This window comes from Opisthocomus hoazin, chromosome 9 (genome assembly GCF_030867145.1).
Source record: "Opisthocomus hoazin isolate bOpiHoa1 chromosome 9, bOpiHoa1.hap1, whole genome shotgun sequence".
NCBI lineage: Eukaryota > Metazoa > Chordata > Aves > Opisthocomiformes > Opisthocomidae > Opisthocomus > Opisthocomus hoazin.
The window spans coordinates 12,444,668-12,457,180 of record NC_134422.1 but is presented as its reverse complement, the minus strand read 5'-3'; the positions used below and the strand labels follow the sequence as shown (position 1 = coordinate 12,457,180).

At 40.6% G+C, this 12,513-nt stretch overlaps 1 protein-coding gene across 1 annotated transcript; it reads right to left on the bottom strand.

The window, feature by feature from the left end:
- Positions 1-226: 226 nt before the first annotated feature.
- CCDC14 (coiled-coil domain containing 14) lies at positions 227-10,554 on the bottom strand. Its single transcript, XM_075430843.1, has 13 exons — positions 10,501-10,554; positions 9,782-9,837; positions 9,217-9,292; positions 8,441-8,513; positions 8,206-8,346; positions 6,883-7,119; positions 6,700-6,794; positions 5,146-5,707; positions 4,475-4,616; positions 3,776-3,855; positions 3,118-3,336; positions 2,905-3,037; positions 227-1,519 (listed from the first exon to the last, which is right to left on the bottom strand). The coding sequence occupies exons 1-13, from the start codon at positions 10,537-10,539 to the stop codon at positions 535-537; spliced, it is 2,838 nt and encodes a 945-aa protein (XP_075286958.1). The 5' UTR covers positions 10,540-10,554; the 3' UTR covers positions 227-534.
- Positions 10,555-12,513: the final 1,959 nt, after the last annotated feature.

The window sequence follows — 12,513 nt, the reverse complement described above, 5'->3', positions numbered from 1 at the left end:
ACCAGAACAAGGAGCTAGCTTCTTGAAACACATAGTCATAACCAAGGAAAATAATTACAATCCAATTTTATAACAGTGAAATTATAATGAAATAAAAAATTCTCTTTATCACATCTGTAACTGACTTCAAATGCATTCTCTCAATGCTGTTCTTACTACTTTGAAAAAGCATGCAGAAAAAACCATGGAAGTGTACTTTACAATTTAATAGAAAAACTGTATCAGTAACAGCGCACGGGTTTCTTAAAACAGTTATCAAATGCTGTTCCAAGAATTAATTTTGCAATTAAACAGTATAAACTTAAGTCATAATTTAAAAAAAGGCGTATGTACCAGTTATTTCAAGTTGTACACAACAAGGGAAGCAGCACCACAGCGTAATAAGGAATAAATCCCATCCATAATTTAAACAGCTAGGAACAAGTAATTTCATATCAAAAAATACAAATATTTGTATCCGTACCATACTTATTAACATACTTCAGAAAAACCTAAATAATGCGAACAAGTGCACCCCATTTTGTTTCCTCACATTCACTGTTTCATAGTGCTACTTTGCAGAGTTCTCTGTAACCTAGCTATGTTGGCATCCAAGGCTGCTAAACTATTCTTAAACTCCTCTTCATTTCGAGAAGTAAACGTTGAGAAAGAGGATGCACTCCAGTCAGACTTCCCTGATATATCATCAAATGAAATGGAACTAAAATCAGCTATTTCACTGCCTTTTTTCTGAGAAATCTCTGCTGGAAATAGCATTGGTATGCGAGGGTATGTACGAGGCTGAGGTTGGTCTGGTTTATCTGCACAGCCTTTTGCAGCTCCACCTGGAGTGCCTTTTGGCCTCGTTTGGACTTTGTCTCCTTCTGGGCTCACTTTATCCCCTGTAACTTCAAGCGTGTTTTCCACAGCCTTCTTCACGCTGTACCCAGCACTTAATTTATCCAGAACAGTTGGATCCTTCGATATCTCACCTCCATTCTGCTGCACAGAGTTTGAGAGCTCACAGTGGTAGTCCAACATCTTAGAAGCCCCTCTACCGTGGGGTAGCACACTACCTCTTTCAGACATTGGCAACTGTTTCTTTGAGGCACTGCTAGTCAATGGAATATAAACAGTCTCATCCAACTTGTTTTGCTCATCTAGTAAAGTCCCAGAATCACTAGCCGTTTCTGCATCTTGCTTCAGCAAGGCTGGTGGCCTTCGGGGAGTTGATTTTCCTTCTTCTGAGAATGTACTGTTTATTTTACTTCTTTCAGCATACAACTTTTCATAGGCCAGATTTTGCACTTCTAATTCTCCACTTTTATTTGAGAACTGAAGTTCTGTACCTATCAAAATATGATCCATTTCTAATTTTTTAAGGTAAGTCATTACTGAAGTACTCCCAGGAAATGGATCAGGTTGCATTTGCTTTTCATGGTCTTCCAAAAGAGACTTTGAGAGACCTTTTTCAGGTTTGGGTCTGATGTTGTCTACTGTTAAGTCAGACAGAAGCTTGGCCATACTGCCCTGCAAGGTTCTGTTAAGGTAAGGTCAATTAATCAGATTTTAAAATAGCCACTAAAAAAATAAGTTAAAAACTTCTGTATAACACCAGAACATTAGATTTATCAGACTGCGGCAAAGTTACAATTCTCTTTCTACACACTGTCATAAAATGTAGTATAAATGTGAACCAATTCCAAGTTTCTTGAATTTGTTTCTTCAGCTCAGCCCAGATCAGTGTGCCTATAAAGTAACTAACAGCACATCCCAACAAAGTTCTTGATATTATTCCCAATTTACCTGCTTTGAGTACTACAGAATGAAATAAACTGATGTCAAGAAACTGTTACAAAGTATATAGAAACAGTTATCAAAATCAGCGAGACATTTTTTCTGAATTATTCTTCCCATTGCATCTAAATAAAAAAAAGTAATATAATAAGTAGTTCTTATTTTCTGCTTTGTACATCAAAAGAAATGAACACTTAGATGCTTATGTATATAGCATATACATATACACTTATAGTAAGACATCATTATACTACCATCTGGTGGTCAGTATAGCAGTCATCGAAGTGAGTAATGTGTCTAAACCTCTATTAAAGAATCTGAAGTGTTGATTAAAAGTATTCTGCCATTCCAATCAGTATCAACTACAAACCAGACAGACAACAGTTTAACTTCTGTGCACATCATGTTCAAACAAAGTTTGCATACATACCACTATGCGTGTGCAAAAAGTTATTTAAATCTCCCAGCTTACCATTATATTCATCATAAAAGACCATGATGAAATAAACTAACAGTAATAATTCTAAAAAACTGTAAGTAACACCACCTTCAGCGATCCAAGGACTCCCACCTTTACCTGTAATTAATACCTGGGCACAATCTACTTCAAATGTGTGTATGATTAAAGAAAGGACTGCTCATTCCCAAAGGAAGAGCTTGCTGTGAGTCCTGAAGACAGACCTTTCTGCGAGTTCTTCTCAAAAAAGACCAATTTCTGAACCAGCGCAAAGGAAGAAAGAAAATAAAAAATCCCTTCTTAATTCAGGTTAAGAGTTAAGTTTCCAAATTCTACAGCTTCAAGGGAAACATCAGTTAGCTTTCAGGTCCGTGCACTTCCCATGGATCTCCTTACTGGCAGATCTGCCATTAAGAGTTAAAACACAAGTTATGGCAGATAGCGTTTTACTTTACAACAGAACTCAAGCCATGGTGTATGACAACCCTGTTTCAACAGAATTATAGCACCATTGTAGCAAACATAACTACAAAGAGAAGTTATAGCTTACGTGACCTCCTACCACCAAGATACTAAGATTATAATAATTCAAAGTATGAAAAAAAAAACAAACCACCCTTGGTAAAACACCCCCATATCAAGAGCTAAAAAAATAGCTTAGCCAATAGTACCTGGTTAATTCACGCAGTCTGTTAACTTCTGCATCATGCTGACGTAATGTTATGCCCAAAATCTTGTTTTCTCTCTCTGAAGCTTCCAGCTTAAACTGAAGGGTCTTCACATTTGCTAATGCCTCCTCCACTTCTAAAATGCCAAGAAGAATTTACCAAATTATATAAGTTTTAAAACACTAAATGAAGAATAAACAAATTCAAAACATGTACCAATCTTGAGCTTGGTGGAATGAATGTCATAATGCTGTTTGTTTGCAAGCAATTCTTCTTCTTTATCCTGAATATGTTTTGCAAGATGTTTATTTTCTTCTTTCTGACTTTCTATTATTTTAAGTAGCTCTTCATTTTTAGCCTGCAGTGACTCCAGGCCTTTCAACGATTCTTTCAGTTGACTCTGGAGCATCGTATTCAAGGACTGCAAAGAAACTACTACCAAAAGTAAAACATAAAAATTTTAAGTGTTTTGTGTGGTACAGCTCGAATGTCTAAATCAAACTAAGTGTTTAAATAATCTTGGTAATATGAATTTTTCTTACAGATAGAAAGGTTTTTTGAGGCCGCAAGATAAAACTCAAGCTTTCTTCTTAATTATCTATCACCTTCATTTTAAGATGCGCATAATGAAAAATAATCTGCTCGGCAGCTGAAGAGCCGAGTCTCACTAGGTGGAGTCTAAACAGGCACAACAATCCATGCAAATGCAATAGCGCGATTAGACCCACAACACTTCGTTCAGCTGCCACAAAAGGCCACAATACACACTGTTATTTTTTATTTATATATCTGTATCTTTATATACATGTCTGTATTTAAATAAAACTTTCACAAAAATGCCCCTAACAAGCATCATTCCCTGTTAGTACTTTACATTCATAGTTGCAGCTCTGTCCAGACGCCTTCTCACTTCTTTCTTGTTCCCTGAGTTGCTGGTTTAATATTCTTAGTCTCCTAAATGTGAATTGTGACAAAACACAAATTCAGAAAGTTCAGAATAAGTTCATAACCACTGCATTTAAATTAACTTGGCAGGAAGTTGCTACTGAGTATTATATGTCCAGAATGTTTCTGAAATATAAAATTTTTAATAATGCATTTTTCTTACATTCCTGTATTTCTTCAACACAAAAGACCCTTTGCAAGTTCTGGTAAATATATTTCCCTCTGTTCTGAAGTAAAGTGCTACCCAGTCGTGTATTTGAGAGCTCCCCTGAAATGAGAGCCATTTCTGCATTTGACAATACACTACAGAATGAATATAAGCAAGCTAACTAGCTTGATACTGCAGTTTTCAGAGAGAATGATACATTGACCCCACCTACACAAAGGCCCAATCACGATGTAACTGATGCTACTAAAACAACAATATTAACTGAAGTTTTGCTAATCATTTATTTTTAAACTACACAGCGGTACAAATACACTTTCTAATATATAAATACTGCACAGACAAGAATGAAAGGGCCGTCACACACCATAGCAATGACAAAATATGCAATTTACAACAGACCAGTTAAAGACGCTTTAGGCTCATTTGCAGTAAATACAGAATCACTGATGAGTTACTAACCTACGCAGCTGGGCATTTTCACTTCTGAGAGGCTGTAAAGCCAGTGCTATTTCAGCTTGTATATTCATATTTCCCACTACAGCTGGGAGCAGGGATATGCAGTCTTCTATTTCATTCATCAACCTCAACATTTCTGAATCATCTGCAAGAGGCAAGGGAAAGAAAGACCCCATAAACATATAAACCAGTAGTATGACAGTACACTTTGTATGCAATTAAGCAATCTACAAAGTGATATAATAGTATCTACTTTTTTTTTAATCAATAAAACCTCATCTTTATTTTAACTATTTATTTAAAATTTTTAAGCTTGACTACAAAAACTATGCTTTCGGTTCTTGATATCACAACCCACCATCTCTCTGACCAATCTTGGTGGGATTGCTGTTGCAATCTGTCCACACTCCTCCCTTTCTCAGGGGAAAACACAGTATATGAAATCAGAACAATCTTTACCCTAGCTGTTATGATAATGTTAAAATACTCCAAAAAACAGTGTAATACTTATCCAGAGCGAAACATGAAGCCACTGAAGTCACGGAAAACCACTCTGAGACATCACATAACATCTGATACATCCAACTTCCAGAAACTGAAGTGCTCACTCATTTAACGCAGCTCTTGCGTCATTTGTACATAATCCCTCTACTGCACAATGAAAGTGTCCTCACCTTGATCTGTTAAGAGTGCCCTGAGCTCTCCCAGAAGATATTTTACAGTCTTAACTTTATGGGCTGTTTCTTCTGGACTTTCTTTTCTAGATTTTAGAACTTTCTTCACAAAACTTGTTTTACAGCTTGTATCTCTCACTGAGGCTATGTCAAGTACATTTAATTCATCTTCTTCGCCGACCATGCCCTCACTGTGTTCTTCAGAAGCATCCTCCTCCTTGTTACTTGAAGCATTATGTTTTGGTGGACAGTGGTGATGGTGCTTCTGCCCAGTCCTGCCGTTCATCATTTCATGTGACTGTAACAGAGCCAGGTGAGCTTGTATGCACCTTATCAAATCTGCTTCTTTCATCTGCTGCTCGTGGTTTGGGGTCATCTCTCTGCCAGAAGATGATGGGATGAGTGTAGGCACTGTAGAGTTACTTGATGCACCTGATGCTACACAAGGGATCACACTGGGAAAAGCAGTGGCGGACTGTATTTGTGCAGCAGAAACTACTGGGCAAACCACAGGTCCTCCCATCTCTGGCACACACTCATTGCCACTGTCTACAGGAACATTCTGCATAAAGAATATTCATATTCAACAAAAAATTAACATGATTTTTTTTAAATCTTAAGAAAATCCATGTCTGACTCAATGTAGTCTTGATCATTCTTTGCAAATTATAAAAGCAACTACACCTCACTGATTGCATAATTTTCCAGCATATTAAGGAGTAATTAAAATGTAAATCTCACTTGGATCACCTTTATCTTAAATGTTACTGGCAACATTAAAGCACAGTTCTTTTTCAGCTATTCTGTAAAGAAAAAACCTCAGTGATGTTTTGTTTTTTGTGCTTTATGAACACTCATTCCTTGAAGCAAACCAGAATAGGGAAGAATAAAAGACAACACTGTTACCTTTAAATATTTTAAGTAGACTTATTTCTTAAAAGTCAAGGACAGCACTAGCTATACCTGGACTGCCTGCAGATGGAAGGTAAGTCTATAGTCTTACAATTTCAAGGGGCAAGCCCTTTACCACATTTCCCAAGGCGGCAGTTGGTACCCTCCATTAGTTCTATCCTATACTCTGAAATACACAAGTATTTTTTAAAACGTGGCTCTAAGATAATACACAGTGTCTGAAGAAACAATCAACCTCATCACTGGCAGGGAAAAGCTACATATGAGATATGATTTCTTTTATCAGGAGTTGGTTAATTACATTCTCAGTAATGCACATTAGGATCATTATTAACAGTAATGAGCAATTTCCTGCACTTCCCATGTTTGCTGTCCATTACAGAATTCACAATACAGAAACAAGCAGCCAGTTGAAATGCCTCTAATTTCATTTTTGGTGTCTACATAAAATGTATTTTCAATAGCAGTATTTTCTCTCATTATTTAGTCTGTTCATCACTATAGGTTGAAATAGGCAAAATTTTTTTCTTAAAGGAAAATTATTACATAAACTCAAGAAACCTCACACACTTAAATGTATAAATAAATAGGCAGTACTAATTTAAAACATTTATTAATAGTCAGAGTTAAACTTTTACTTACTGACTGAGTAGACAAGGGATTAGCTGAATGCTGCATGGACAGAGCTGACGTGGAGGTAGGTAATCGATAATTAAAAGTTGTAACGTTTTGACAACCTAAAAGGAAACAACACTCAGATTAGGACAATTTCGGGCAAAATTCATACAGTAAAATAGCAGGCTCTATATTAACAGTTCCACTAACTGTGATTTGAGGTAGGAAAAGGAGTTACAGTAGGAATTTCACTACTGCTCTGCAGTGGTTGGCCAGCTATCAGAGACATCTGTGTTTGCACATGCTCGCACAGTTTCTGATGCATCACAGGAGAGTGCTGACTGCAAGGCACATGAATTGGTTGAACCATCTGATTCTGTGCCGCACCGGAAAGGTCCTTCTCAGTATGTGTGGTGGACGAGGCAAGTTTTCTGTTTGATATTGGCACTGTAGAGAAAGAAAGAACAAAAAACCCAGCTGAAGTTGTCTTCTTTATCTACACAAACTCCCTGTGCTGTCAGGCAGACTCTGGCAGGTTCCTTTGAAAAAGAAAACCAAAAGACCCTATGGCTTCACATTTCAGTCAGAATTTTACTCACCAGCAAATTAGTCCATCATTTCTTCTTCCAGACAGAGTAACCTAACCCAGCTGGACAGATTGCTGTTCTTGAAGGAAGCACAGAGGTTTAATCCTACAGAAGGCCAGTTCTAAAATGCAGTAAGATCTCTGCTTAGGTGCTTCCTAGGCTTTTAGGCCATTAGGAATAAACCATACCAAAGCACTCTCCAAACCTAAATTTCGTATGTTGGGTATAACTAAGACTCTGTGTTTTTACAGTGCTGGAAAGACATCAGTTACGTGCTCACCTTCTACAATTCACAAAATAGCCATCCTGCTACATTCCTAGTCTGCAGGCCCCACCTGTCTACTGGATTAGAAATCACACAAAAGAAACGGGGTGGAGAGAAGGAAAAACGCTAATAAAAAGTGAAATATTTCAACTGAGAGCAACTCAGCCTAGAGCACTCCATCTACCTCTCCATTCAAGTGCTCTGGCTACTAAACCATTTGAGTTGTTATTATTTATTGCTACACTTTCCTGTTTCCAGAAACTGATCTTTGAGAAAAGCTTGGCTTGACACCTAACTCCAGGACAGTTTACAGCTGTGTATCCCAAACAGAGACCAAGCAGTGTCATGCTTCACCGTTCAAGAGAAATGGGGCATGGATATTATCATTCTCCTCCACACTTCCTACCAGCTAAACTAAATGATGTTGGCATTTGTAAACGCACTCAACTTTCTTCCTTGTACATGAAGCTCAAATATTTGTGAATTTTAGTAATTGTGCAGTAAACATGTAAGGTTTCGAAAAGGCAATGAGTAATGCCTGCATCCTTTTGTGGATCCAGCCCTGGACCAACCTATAACAAATGACAACAATTATCTGAAGCCTTGTTGTCCCTTCTCAGTAAGTTGAGGAGTCTCTCTAGGTTGTCTGAGAAAAAAGCAAGCCCTAGCAAGCCCACTTACCAATTTCTTTTCGGACATGGGCAAGAGTAGCATTTTTTTTCAACCCTTTCTTCTTGGAAATATTTCCTTTGGTTAGCAAAGGTTTGGAAGTAATTTTAACAGAAGTTGTTTTCCCAGGTTGTTTATGGATAGTCTCCCTTCCTAGTATTAGTCAAAACAAAAATTAGTCAACAAAATAAATCTAAACAGTCTTACAAAAACTAAAAACATAACTTAAATTTTCAATAGGTACAACCTGTAGCCTCATTTTGTAAGATACTCTTCAGTAAAGCTGCACAACGGTCAAGTCCATTATGAATAGTATCAACCTGCACACAGAATACTGCAGTCAGAAAATAAGCATCGCTATTTTCTTTCAGTAAATCAAGACACTATTTCAGAGGTGAGTGTTCCCCACTCTGTCACCTGAAAAAGAACAACTGATAACCAGCAAAACCATGTCATTTTCCATGTATCGCTTCGCAATTACACAGAAGTTTGCAAACACGCAAATTTTGCAAAAAAACTAAATTGTGTTGTTGCATGCATGCCCATTTGCTGGATTTTATGTTTTGGTAATTGCATGTATGTGGTTTTTATTCTTATTTCCATGTACCGTTAAGCTATTATTTACAGCCTATTTCTGTTTTGGAGACAATTGACTTGGCACTACACAGAAAACAGCGCCGCAGCACTGACTGCATACAATTCACTCGTTCTGGCATAAAACCTAACAAATATGCCTATACTGCTGCCAGGGCCAGCTCTAGTCCATAAACTGTGCAGCTGTGTTTGCGAAATATATGCTGTGCCTCAAAGAGATTCGTCAGAGCCAAACTCACTGCGCACAAAGCCTACCTGTATGTATCTGCAAGACACAGTACAGATACTCTCCCTAGCTTTGCAGGAGCTATTTCCAGTCCAGATGCAGCAGTATCTAAATTAACCTGTTTTTCTTCTCTTATTCAAGATATTCCAATTTCCCTTCTCTTTAGTTAAGAGATGATCATATTAAAAAAATCATTTAATTACCTGATCATCAGAGTCAGTGGAATAGAGAGAGTATCCAGACTCCACATCAGAATGACATCCTTTTCTTAAGCCCAACCTGAAAAAGCCATATTCATTGTTTATATTACCTTTTTAATATGCAGCAAAGTAAAAAAAATTACTTTTAATCAATAATAAGAAACTAAAGTAAATCAATTTTGCCAAGAAACCAAGTATCATTCTCTTTCTGAAAACTTTGCATTGCTGAAACAAACATGCTCAGCAGATATTAACAACTTCTGTCAAAAGAGAATTCAGCCTTTACTCAACAGTCTTATATATGGTTAGTAACTATACAAACTCAAAACTTTATAAATAAAACACGCAAAGAGAGTCAACCCTGTATTTCTACAGGCAAAATCTCTGTTCAATTTGTGTCTGTCTGTTCATGGGCTGCTTAGAACCTGGTCACACTGCCTTGCAGCTAAAAACATTTTCTGATATATACAAAGAATTTTTGACTAGTTGTGAGGTATCACCAGTACAAGGTTCCCAAATGCACACACCTACACTCAAACTTAGATAGTATTCATGACTAAAGTCTTACTGTTTTCTTCCATTTGTTGACTTAGCTGTTCCTGTTAGCCTTCCAGAAGACAGTACCTGTTGATTACAGAAACATACTTTGGTTTTCACGAAGTACTTGCACAACATCATTGAGGACTACCATTGCCCAGTAATTCCAAGAACTTTAGCTGAGACAGATCAGTTGATTCGCAGCTCTCAGACCAAGGAGGGGGCCCACAGCTGCCATCTGGGCCCGAACGTTGTAGCTTTAATTTTACTAAACATGCCTTCACAGCATGAAGCTTCATCCATTTCTGCAGCATTCTACAGATCCAGAACGCCGGAGAGTCGAGGGCTGACACACAAACTCGCGTTCCAGACTGAAACCAAGCTCTGTAAACTCACACCTGAGCTCCGGGGACTTTAAGAAGCAGCTACGGTCACTGCTCAAACCACAGACACAGCGAGATGGGCGAGCCCTCGAGCGGGAAGGGTGCTGCGGTGCCCCGCACCGCCACGCACAAACCCGCCGAGCCCTGCGAAGGGGCTGCCGGGCTAAGCCCAGGGAAGCACAGGCCGCCGGTGCCGGAAGGCCCGGCTCCCCTCAGCAGCCGTTACGCCCAGCTCCGCGCTCGGCGGGGACACCCCCCATCCTCCCGCCCCGAGCAGACCAGGGGTCTAATGGGGCACCCGAAAAGAGGGCTCAGAGCCGGCCGCGGACAAGCAGGGGCTCCCCCAGGACCCCCACCCCGCACGCACCTTGCCTGGCCGCCGAGCCCCCGCCATCGCCCCAGCCATGGCCGATGCCCGCTGTGCCCCCTCCCGACCAATCCCGAGCCAGCTTGGCTGACGGACGGATGGGACGGCCGTTGCGGGGGGGCGCGGCTAACGGCCCGCCTGACCCGCCCCGCTCGGCGGCTCCTCGCCGCGCGCCGGCGGCGGTAGCCGGCGCGGGAAAGGGAGAGAGCCGCGTTTCGAAGCGCGGGCGGGGATTGGCGGAGAATGGGAGGGAGGAGCCAATCGGAAGAGAGAAGGGGACTGGGCGGGGCTAAGGCGGGCTGTGAGGGCGTGGCGGTGTGAGGCGCTGCGCGGTCTCCTCAGGGTGCGGGGAGCGCGCTTTGGACCGCTGAGCGGGAATAAAAATCACCTCACGCAGCTGGGTCCTCCCGTCTCGGTGCTTTCTGGTGCCTTGGGGATCCTTCGGCAGCAGTAGGTACTGTGGGGCAGGGGTTCTGTGCACTCACAAAGTGCGTGGAAAAAAGGGCCTTGCCGATGGGTGAGCCGCCCTGAAGGAGAACGCGGACATCTGCGTGGGGGACTGCTCGTGGAAGTGCCTCATGGCCTCTGTTTGCCTGTGCAGTCCATGTCCTGCAAATCCTCAGGGGCACGAAAGGTAAAAGCAGGCAGGTGCCAAGTCAAAGGGAACTGTCATTTTGTGTACAGGCTGAAACCATCAGTTCTTTGTTCCCCACGCTGGCTTTCAGCTAGTGTTAAATCTTCTCTGGCAATCCCTGAAAACACCTCTGTACGTGGATCATACAGGATGCTGCCTCAGGTTTTACACATGCACACTGGCGTATTAGTATTCTGCATATCTTCGCTTTTATTAGCTGGATAAATACACCTTCTGAAAACGGCGTTGAAAACAATTACGTTTACTCAGGCTGAAAATGTGGTTACATTGCTATGTTATTAAGAGTACTATAGCAAAAGTGCATATAAATATTCAACATCTGTGCTCTCCCAATGTGTAAATTGTGTTGTTATTATGTATTACTATGTTAACATTTGCACTGAAACGGTGCTGAACTTGAAGAAAAACTATATTGTGAAGATATCATCTTGTCAAAAAAACCCAGAAGGGTTTTCTAGCAGTAATTTGAAGACTGCTTCAATTTTTCTCTTAGAAAAATTTAAAATAGGAAGATCACTGTAATAGGAGAAGAGCTGAATGAAGGAATATACACTAGAAAAATGGTGGAAAATGAGAAGAGCTCAAAAAGATACATGGCAACTACTAAACCAGTGCCAGAAGCATTGGTATACATTTTTCTTGAGGGGCTTTATGGAAATTTATGGATAAATTCTCGTTGAACTGATAGATGTGAGCGCAACAATGTAAATAATTCAGGAAGAATTATCCCCAGTTCTTTAGCAACAAGTAACAGACAAAAAAAACCCGGATCCCTCCCAAACCACAGTCCCATCTTTTGATATGATGTGTTATTTGAAGATTCATAGAATCATACAATGGTTTGGGCTGGAAGGGACATTGTGGATCACCTCGTTCCAACCTACCTGCTATGGGCAGGAACACCTTCCACTACACCAGGTTGCTCAAAGCCCCACCCAACCTGGCCCTGAATCCTGCCCGGGAAGGGGCATCCACAGCTTCTCTAGGCAACTTGTGCCAGTGCCTCACCACCCTCAAAGAATTTCTTTCTTATATCGAATCTAAATCTACCCTCTTTCAGTTTAAAGCCATTACCCCTTGTCCTATCCCTACAGGCCCTTGTAAAAAGTCCCTCTTGAGCTTCCTTGTAGGACCTTTCAGGTACTGAAAGGCTGCTATAAAGTTTCCATGGAGCCTTCTCAAGGCTGAACAGCCCCAGCTCTCTCAGCCTTTCCTCACAGCAGAGGTGCTCCAGCCCTGGGATCATTTTTGTGGTCTCCTCTGGCCCTGCTCCAACAGGTCTATGTCTGTCCTGTGCTGAGGGCTCCAGACCTGGATGCAGGACTCCCGGTGGGGTGTCACCAGAGCAGAGTAGAGGG